We start from the raw sequence: 10,089 nt of genomic DNA on the forward strand, positions 1-10,089 counted from the left end.
TCTCACGAGACGCTTAACGAAAGGCCTTTTCCTCCCTACCTAGTTTGGGAAACTTCAATAAAAAGAAGTGTACTCAAGCTACACGGAGTCTGCTTCCAGGCCTCCAATCTTCGCTACCGGACTGTGACTGGGGAACGAACAGCTCCCGGCCTAGTCAGGCCACGAACACTAGAGGGCACCACGGGACCTCCCAGCCCTCAGGAGGTGCTCTAAACACTTCCAAAATGACAGCTGGCAATTGAGACCAACAACTTCGAGAGCCCGAACTCCCAAGTACCGGCGGGCGGAAAGGGAGACGCTGGGGAGCTGTGAGACCCTAAGGAATCGCGTGGGGGTGGGGTGGGGTCAGAGGCTCTTCCAGGACAGGGCGCCCCCGGCATTACAACCTTACCACTGGCATATACCCATCCGAGACAGCCCATTTCCGGTGCCTTTATCCAGGAGGTCCAATCCTGGTTCTTCTTCCGCATTTAGTATTTGAATACTTTTCTCGCCTCCAGTGTCTGAGCGAAAGCGAGCTATGACTACCAATCAGCGCTCAGGAGAGGCGCATGCGTCTTCGAAAGATCGTGACGCACGGTGAACTTTGACCTGAAGACACCCTTTCTTTACCCCTCCCTCGCTATTAAGATGGCGCTCTCCAGGTTGTGCTGGGTTCGGGCTGCTTTTTGGGGCTCAGCGGTCATTCCTGGACCTTTTGTCATCCGGAGGCTGCAGCTTGGTCGCCCTGGCCTAGTCTGGGGAATCCCTCGGTGAGGGACCTGGAGAGAAAAAAGCGTTTTTGATGTCCAGGCCCTTCCAGTGGCACAAACTTGCTTGCACGCTCCCCGGAGCCCCCTTAATTCTCCGGTTCCTCCACCCCACCCCACCCCACCCTACCCCCGGGCCCGGGGTTTTTATTCTTCTGCTTTTGATTCGCACCCCGGTCCCCGCTAGTGACCCCTTCCTAATTTTCAGTACACCAAATCCTGTGAATTTTCCGCATATCCTGAGCTCATCTTTCAGCCTCGCTTTTACGGCTTAGATATATTGCTAACATCTCTCTCCCACCGCTTCTTGGCCTTAGCTGCTGACCAAATTGTCCCTCAGGGCTTGCTCTGCAGGCTCATACTACACCCTGATATTTACTGCTTAGCCTCTCACCAGAGGACGTTTCTGTCTGTTTGATTGCTTATCTCTCCATGACTCCACGACCGTCCATGGATTTCATAAGTTTCAGGTCTAGGAGTACATTCTTCAAGGCTGGTGGTTTGCATTAGGGATCTGAGGTCTGAGAGGGCTTCCAGTGCTGCTTCCCAGACAGTCTCTTTGATCTTTCTTGTAGGTCTTCAAAGCTTCATCTCTCTCCAAAGGCAGACTCGAAGAATTTGATCTCTTATCTGGTAACCAAGACAAAAGTGATTAATGAGAAATACCATCGTTTCTTGGGTCGTCATTTCCCCCGCTTCTATATCCTGTACACAATCTTCATGAAAGGTAAAAACAAATCTAAAATAGAAATCCCTTGACTCAGTTCTTGGGCAATGTCAAAGTTAAAATAAGTACGATCATTTGCAGATTCTCCTTTGAGAACCAGAGCTGGGATATTTTCTTCTTCATAAAAACTTGGACGGTAAATTAATTCTTATACATTAGGGTTTCTTGAGGATGTTTCTAGAAGAGTAAAAAGGGGAACAACTGACGGTACTTCCGGGGGGAATATAGGTATATTCTTGTACTTTTTGTTCTGAACCACGCACCTGGCTATAGCAGAAATTCTTGTCATGGGCTGCAGGGATCTATCTGCCTTATATAAGTTGACTGACCCACAAGAGAATGTGTCTAGTGTTTGTCACAGATCTTTCCTATTGGTGGAAATAGTACTACATATATTTGGTTTCTGAAAATCTTGATTCAAATCAGAGTCCAGGCAGTTACTGGGAGATGGTGCAGTATTGAGTGTTCACTCTAGAGCCAGACTGCCTTGGTTCAAATCCCAGTTGTAAACTCTGCATATTATTATTATCAACTTCATGCACTCACATAAATTGCTTATCTCTAAAGTAGAGATAAGAATGCCTGCTTTTCTACCCTCAACTCTACCACCTGGTTTGTATTTAGGATCAAATGATAAAAGAGTCTGAAAGCATTTGGGCTTGTTTGTTTTTTAACCTTTTCTTATGGAAATTTTTTAGCATACACAAAAATAGTGTATAATGAACTTTTATGCTATCAACTTCACTTCAACAATTAACTCAAGGCCACCAAACATGTTTCATCTATAGGTCTGCCTTCCAGGTTATTTTGAAGCCAATCTAGACATAACATTTCTTTCATGAATATTAAAGCATTTTTTTTTTTTTTAAAGGAAGGAAAGACAGAGAAGGAAGGAAGGATGGAAGGAAGGAAGGGAGGAAGAAAGGGAAACATTTTTAAACATTTTCTTGTTTTATTATATTTTGTTTGTTTGTTTGTTTTTTACATGGGCTGGGGCCGGGAATCGAACCGGGGTCCTCCAGCACGGCAGGCAAGCACTCTTGCCCGCTGAGCCACCGCGGCCCGCCTATTAAAGCATTTTTTAAAACTAAAATACTAGATAAATGTAAGCATCATCATAGAATGATGATTGAAAATGCAAAGCATAGAAATATATTGAATTACAGCAATTATGAAAGTGTTCCAGAGAGAATATGAGTACATGATATCTGACTGAGGACTACATAGAGTTAATTGAGCAAGACTTCCTGGGGGTAGGGAATTCAAATTTTTTTTAATGCAGTTTTATTGAGATATATTCTCAGAGCTTTGAATTTTGCCTTTAAAAAGTAAGTGATTAAGGAATCAGAAGAGGGAGATCATTGCAAAGTAGGTCAGATAAGCCCAATTTGGCTGGAAGAGAGGATGTGCTGGGGGGTGGTGTGGGGATATGAAAAAAGATACAAGTTGGACTCATAAGAATCTCAAGTTACCTAATTTGAAGCTTTTATTTATTTTGTCTAGAGTAGGGTTGGAGAGGGACAAATATGTGTGCGCATGTGGGTGAGTGTGGAGTAGGAAGCTGAGGTAAGATTCAAGCTGGGATAACATCACACTCTGCTCTACTTTAATGAGGCAGGATTGCAGATGTTATGGGCTGATGCCAAAAAGGCTAGAAGAATAAAGACAAATATGTGGAAGCACAATATAAAGTTTCATCAACTTTCATATCGGGAGATGGAGCATTTGAGACAGGTATGGGCCAGGGAACAAGTATCCAGAAATTCATGGTGAGATTAATAAGATTAATAAACATCTCCAATTTTTTGTTTCCTCCCTTGCTCACCACTGATAAGCTTTTTTTTTTAATCATTTGTTCCCCCTATCCCCCTATTATTTATTTATTTTTTATCCATATGTTTTACTCATCTGTCAATAAGGTAGATAAAAGAAGCATCAGACACAAGGTTTTTACAATCACACAGTCACATTGCGAAAGCTATATCATTATACAATTATCTTCAAGAAACATGGCTACTGGAACACAGCTCTACATTTTCAGGCACTTCCCTTCAGCCTCTCCAATATACCTTAACTAAAAAGGTGATAGCTATATACTACATAAGAATAACCCCCAGGATAAGCTCTCGACTCTGTTTGAAATCTCTCAGCCATTGACACTTTGTCTCATTTCTCTCTTCCTTTTGGTCGAGAAGGTTTTCTCAATCCCTTGATGCTGAGTCCCAGCTCATTCTAGGATTTCTGTCCCACGCTGCCAGGAAGGTTTACACCCCTGGGAGTCAAGTCCCACGTAGAGAGGGGGAGGGTAGTGAGTTTGCTTGTCGTGCTGGCTGAGAGAGAGAGGCCACATCTAAGCAACGAAAGAGGTTTTCTGGGGGTGACTCTTAAGCCTCATTTTAAGTATGCTTAGCCTATCCTTTGCGGAGATAAGTTTCCTGTGAACAAACCCCAAGATGGAGGGCTCAGCCTATTGCTTTGGTTGTCCCCACTGCTGGTGAAAATATCAGGAATTCTCCACATGGGAAGTTGAATTTTCCCCCTTCCTCGCCATTCTCCCAAGGGGACTTTGCAAATACTTTTTTATTCACTGTTCAAATCACTCTGGGATTTATCGGGGTACCACTGATAAGCTTTCAGTCTTTGCTGTGAGATTGAAGTTTTGAACTGAATGAGGGCATTAGATTGTTTGTTTAAATTGGGTTATTCAAAGTTGTATAGAAGTTCTATAGAAGAGCTCAGAAGAGTTTCTGGCACACTTATGAATGAAAAGTATGAACACTTAAATCCAGTTAGTTTATACATACACATATATATCTGGAAGGATCCAAAGGACAGCTGGAAAGTAGTATTTCATAGTGACTTGATGGATGGTTTTGAAGGTACAAGAATCCAAGGCCCATTTTGCAGATCAAAAGAATTCACGAGGGATTTGGTATGTCAGGCCCAGTACTAAGACATTATTTGGGATTCAAAAGTAAATAGAGGGGGTACAAGGGTAGTTCAGTGGTAAAATTCTTGCCTGCCATGTGAGAGACCTGTGTTCTATTCCCTGTCCATACACTTCCCCAAAACCAAACAAACAAAAAAATTCAACAAGTGGTACTGCAATAATGGGCTACACACATGGGATATTCATAAAAATAATGAAATATGACCTGCCATAGAGCATACCAAAAAAGTGAATAGAGAAGAGATTCTGCCCTTAAGAAATTGACTATCTAGAGGTAGATGGAACTAACCTTGGTCCCTTTATGGGCTGTGATAGAAGTTTACTGCACATTGGGTTGGAGGGATTGTCCATGGTTGTGTGCTTACCTGGCTTAAAACTGCTTCTCTGTTTATTTCTGCTTAGTTCCGCCAAGACGTCACCAAGTGCCTTTTCCTGGGTATCATTTCCATTCCACCCTTTGCCAACTACCTGGTCTTCTTGCTAATGTGAGTACAGCCTTCCATCTCCCCAGCATCTTGAAGATAATTCGATTTTTTATTTAAAAAGTATTTTAGGAAGAGCTTTCATTTCAGAAGTTAGGCTGAGATTATCAAACTTCCTACTGCAATCTTATCCTTATATCAGGGTTCCTAAAAGCTGCTCAGTAACACCTGGATGACCAGGGTACAACTCAGCTGTAAATAGAAGATGATGACCTTCTTCCTAATCCCTAAAAGTAGCAATCTAGCCCCCTGAGGAGCATAGCGATTTGGGACAAAAGTTTTCTTTAGGAAAAACATGCATTTCTTATTTTGATAACTTAAATATCTTTATTACTTTTTTCATATCCAAAGGTGCTACTTCTAAACTAAGACCTTGTATATTATTCCAGTTATTTGTTGCTGCATAATAGCCCTAAAGCTTAATAGTTTAAAACCACCACCATTTTCATGATTTTGTGGATCAGGAATTTGGGTAGAGCTCAGGTGGATGATTAATGTTTCTGTTCCACATGGTATTGACAGAGGTTGCTCAGTGGTATTTAGCAGGTGAACAGACCAGTCTGGGCGTGGGGGTCCAAGGCCATTTATATGTTTGGAGCGTTGGCTGGAGTAACTGGAGGGCTGGAACTGTCAACAAGAGTGCCTACATGTGGCCTCTTCCAATTGGTGACCATAGCATAGTAGGACTTCTTACATGGCAGCTCAGGACTCTAAGAGTGAATGCTCCAGCAAAAAAAGGCAGACGTCACATGGCCTTGTATAACCTAGTTTTGGAGGTTACCTGGAACCACTTCTGCTCTCTTCTATTGGCTGAAGCAGTCACCCATATTCAGAAAAAGGGTGCCACAGATCCCATTTCTATATAAGGGGTGTGTCATAGAACTTGTAGCCATGTTTTAAAACCACCATACTTTGGATACATTTTTTTAAAACGAATTTATTACCTTTTCCATATTTGACTGCACACAAGGACTCTGCTGCAGTTTGAAGATGTTAACATCATATTCAGTGTCTGGCTGTGTCTGCGTGTATACCCACCTCTGTCCAAAGTATGTTTTGCACATGCTTTCTTTCTGAAGGAATCACTTTATCTGATTGCTGCATGCCACACATACCTCGGTTGCTTGAAATTGTTCTTCAGTGTATCTTTAGACTTCAATCTGAGACTCATTTGGGAAAAGCAATAATAAGAAAAATAGTGTCTCCACCTCTTCTTCCTAGTATTCATATCTGCCATATGCTTTCTTGCCTTACTGATGCCACTCTCAGCAAGAGATTTTGTGATTCTTTTTCCTTTTCCTTTCAGGTACCTGTTTCCCAGGCAACTACTCATCCGGCATTTCTGGACCTCAAAGCAACAAATTGATTTCTTAGATATTTATCATGCTCTCCGAAAGCAGTCCCACCCAGAAATCCTTAGTAGTTTAGAAAGGGCCATCCCTCTCATTTCTGATGCAGGACTCCGGTGGCATCTGACAGAGCTGTATGCCAAGGTATTCCCCCAGTTGACCATTCCCACAAAGCAGGAATCTTGTTATACCCAGTTTGCTGAAATTAGATAAGAGGGTTAGTCAAGACCTTCCTAACATCTAACGATCTCTCACCTTGCCCAAGATACAGCACGGTATCCACCCAGCAATAACTGATATTATGGCTTTGAGAGAATGTTTCTCCAACCATCCTCTAGGCATGAACCAGCTCCAGGCTTTGCAAATGGTGAGTGCTTTGAAGCCTTCTCTTTTCTACACAGTCTCACCTTGCTTCACATCTTTACTTAAGTAATGGTGTGTTGACTTTCTCCTCCTGTGTTGCTGGGTCACAGAAAGCTTTGAGCCGGGCCATGCTTCTCACACCTTACCTGCCTCCTTTCTTCTTGAGACACCGTTTGAAGACTCATATCACTGTGATTCACCAACTGGACAAAGCTTTGACCCGGCTGGGGATTGGCCACTTGACTGCTCAGGAAGTGAAATCGGTAACATTTCACTTGATTGTAACATCACCCTTCAATTTTTGGTGGGCTTTTGAGCTGACAGGAGGCTGGATTCCTTGTCTTGCTTGGTATATCAAAGACAAGCTCTTTATCCTCTCACCTGATTTCTCGGTCTTTTTCTCAGTGAATTTAACTTGTGAAATTACCACAGTAATTTTGGTTTATGTTTTTGACACTCTTGCACCTCAAAAAACAAGGACAGGGTGCACGGGTGGTTCAATGGTAGAATGCGCACCTTCCATGTGGGAGACCTGGTTCAATTCCTGAACCATGTACCCTGTCCTGCCCGCCCCCTCTCAAAAAAAAAAAGCACACTGAAACCAAGGATACTACATTTTAGATTATTTAGGCTTCTTTCTTGTCATTTTGTCCATTGCTAGTTCATGGACTCTTCCTCCAGTGTATGAGCACAGTGAAGAGAAATTGAAACCTATCCAAATTGCCATGGTAAAAGTTTTCTTGTGGGGATGAGTGTTTTAGTTTCCTAGGATGCTTAAAGCAGACACCATGAAATGGGTTGGCTTAAACAATGGGAACTTACTAGCTTAGAGTTTGAAGCCAAGAAAATGTCCAAATCAGGTAATACTTTCTTCCTGAGGACTGGCCACATGGCAAGGCACATGGTGGTGTCTGCTGGTCTCTCTCTTCCCTTCTGAGTTTCCTTGCTTTCAGTTTCTAGCTTCCCTGGCTTTCTTTCTCACTCTGTGTGTATTCATTCCATTTATAAAGAACTCCAGTAATAGGATTAACTCCCATCCTGAATGAGGTGGGTCACACTGAAGTGGCCTCATCAAAAGATTCTAGTTACAATGGGTTTATACTTATAGGAATAGATTATATTTAAGAACATGTTTTTCTGGAGAACATACAGCTTCAAACCACCACAAGGGTTTGTACCTTATTTAAGGGAGATTAGGATTATTTGTGAGTTTCTACCTCCTTAGCATATTCACTCTGTGATTATTAAGGGCTGTTTCTCTTCTGGGTGGTGTAGGCTTGTTATCTCCGTGGCCTGAATTCTACCCATATTGCTGAAGACAGGTGTCGAACTTGGCTGGGAGAATGGCTGCAGATTTCCTGTAGCCTGAAAGGTAAGACAGATCCCTTTGGTTAGCCACTGAAATTCAAACCATCTTGCACTGTATTCTGAGATTATTTGGGGGATAACTATTTAGTATTTATTGAAGCCTCACCTAACATATGTGTCTAATTGAAATGGTCCAGACTTACGTGCCTACAGGGGCTATTCAGGTAGTGAGTAGACTGCAAGACAAGACAGAGTAGTGGGAACTGTGGGGAACATGAGAATGAGTACATGTTAGTCTAAAGCAGAGTTTCTTAACCTCAGTGATATTGGCATTTTGTTGGGGGAAATGGATTTGGTTTCCTGAACATTACAGGATGTTTTAACAACATCCATGATCTCTACCCACTAGATGCCAGTGGTACCCACTCATGTCCAATTGTGACAGCCAAAAAAGTCTCCAGACTTTACCAAATGTCCCCGGGGCGGGGGGAGGCAAAATTGCCTCACTTGACAATCAGTAAAGGCATGCAAATTCAAACAAAGTAAAAGCACTCTACAGGCTAAATAAAACAGTATCTGAGTATTAGTATTAGACCTGTGTGTCTCCTGTTTGCAACTTTTGGCTAGGTCTTGATGTTTTCTAGGCCTTTGGGCATCAGGGTAGGCCTACTAATCTCTTTGGAGTTGAGAAATGTCCCCAAAGCACCAGCTAATACCAAAAGAATTCCAAAGTGACAATGGTATTTGGTACCATTACCATCTCTGAATTTTCTATGGCCATTACATGAGAATCAAGAAATGAGATGGTATGAATAGGTGGTGGAAGGAAAGGAAGCATGCATGCAGGGTCTGTGACAAAGCAGGGAAACTTTGAGAACAGTAGCCTCTTATGCCACACCTCCCTGCATTTGGCTTCCTGCCTCCAGTACCAAGTCTACATCAAAAAAGTTAGAAGGCGAATTGTTCCCTGGCCAGAATACTAACATTGATGGTGTTTGCAGAAGCCGAACTGTCCCTTTTGCTGCACAATATGGTCCTGCTTTCCATCAACTACATTGGGACAAGGCATTGAATGAACCATGAAGTGGATGGCTTTGTCCTGCATTAACATAGTATAGCAGCGTGGGACCAAACAGCACTTGTCAGCAGACTCTACACAGACTGCACTGCACTGTTAGGTGTGTGAGAGGCAGAGGAACTGGTGCCAAAGGCCTCACAGCATGGTACTTGTGTGGGAGCTGTAGACATTCCCCTCATAGTTAGAAGTGAAACACACCCTCTTACCAGGGATGGCCCAGGTGAGGTGTCATCTCGCCTCCCTCACAGTTAGCTGGAGCTGGCAGCCTGTATACTGGGCTTTTACTGTGTGTAACGTTCAAGTCCTAGAACGTGGGCTTTTTCCCCAGGTGGAAATCCTTATTTGACCTAGGCCCCGTCCACTGCCACATTCTTTACAGCTGTGTCTTTTTGATAATGACAACTTCTGGCTGGTGAGGGGAATAGTACTACTTAACCTGGAGCACTTACATCAATGCCTGTACTTCATTACTCCCCTCACCTTTCTGATATGACCAAAAATGGAATTTTTTTGTCCCCTTCACTGGCATGAGTTAACCACTTTCCTTTTCAGATCCTTTGAACATTGTTGTAAACCTTGACTTTTTAAGTTAGTAACTTATGGGAACATTTTAATTGAACAGACAAAAGGAAGTACTTCTTGAGCCCTTCCCCAGTGTTTACAACCTTCACTCCTCGTCTTAACTTCTGGGTGGCAGTACAGCCCGTTGGATCTTATAAACTCTTTGCTACCTCCACTGTGTTGCAGCAATCCAACTGTTACTGGCAGTGGCTGCCTTCACTGAGTCAGGATTAAACTCAAAAGGTAGTAACTACTGCCCAGTCTGGGAGACCAGAGAGGTCTGCTTTGAGGTAGTAAGTTGGGTTTAGCTTTTGTATGTGTACATCAGTGACTTGTAACTTATTGTAAATGCATGAAGCTGTTTTTAAATCCAAGTAAAGACTAAAACCAGTTGATGGAAATTAATTTTGCATACTCTAATCATTTTGCTAATTTTACAAGACTGATATAACCTAACTAAGGGGGAGACAAATGGTTAGAATAAAACCTTCTGTAGGGGTGGCAGTTATGAAGGAACTGATT

At 42.7% G+C, this 10,089-nt stretch overlaps 1 protein-coding gene across 6 annotated transcripts; it reads left to right on the plus strand.

Annotated features, from left to right (window-relative positions):
* Positions 1-608: 608 nt before the first annotated feature.
* On the plus strand, positions 609-9,968 carry LETMD1 (LETM1 domain containing 1). 6 transcript variants are annotated; one of them, XM_077170911.1, is made up of 9 exons: positions 609-752; positions 1,325-1,476; positions 3,095-3,210; positions 4,829-4,911; positions 6,215-6,401; positions 6,523-6,624; positions 6,731-6,883; positions 7,896-7,992; positions 8,930-9,968. In XM_077170911.1, exons 1-9 carry the CDS (start codon positions 631-633, stop codon positions 8,998-9,000), a joined length of 1,083 nt encoding a protein of 360 aa, XP_077027026.1. In that variant the 5' UTR covers positions 609-630; the 3' UTR covers positions 9,001-9,968. The 6 variants fall into 6 exon arrangements, with proteins under 6 accessions (XP_077027026.1, XP_077027032.1, XP_077027029.1 ...); XM_077170914.1 differs by lacking the exon at positions 609-752 and adding an exon at positions 916-1,219 and having other exon boundaries at positions 3,091-3,210; XM_077170912.1 differs by lacking the exon at positions 609-752 and adding an exon at positions 917-1,219.
* Positions 9,969-10,089: the final 121 nt, after the last annotated feature.

This window comes from Tamandua tetradactyla, chromosome 7 (assembly GCF_023851605.1).
Source record: "Tamandua tetradactyla isolate mTamTet1 chromosome 7, mTamTet1.pri, whole genome shotgun sequence".
NCBI classification, from domain to species: domain Eukaryota; kingdom Metazoa; phylum Chordata; class Mammalia; order Pilosa; family Myrmecophagidae; genus Tamandua; species Tamandua tetradactyla.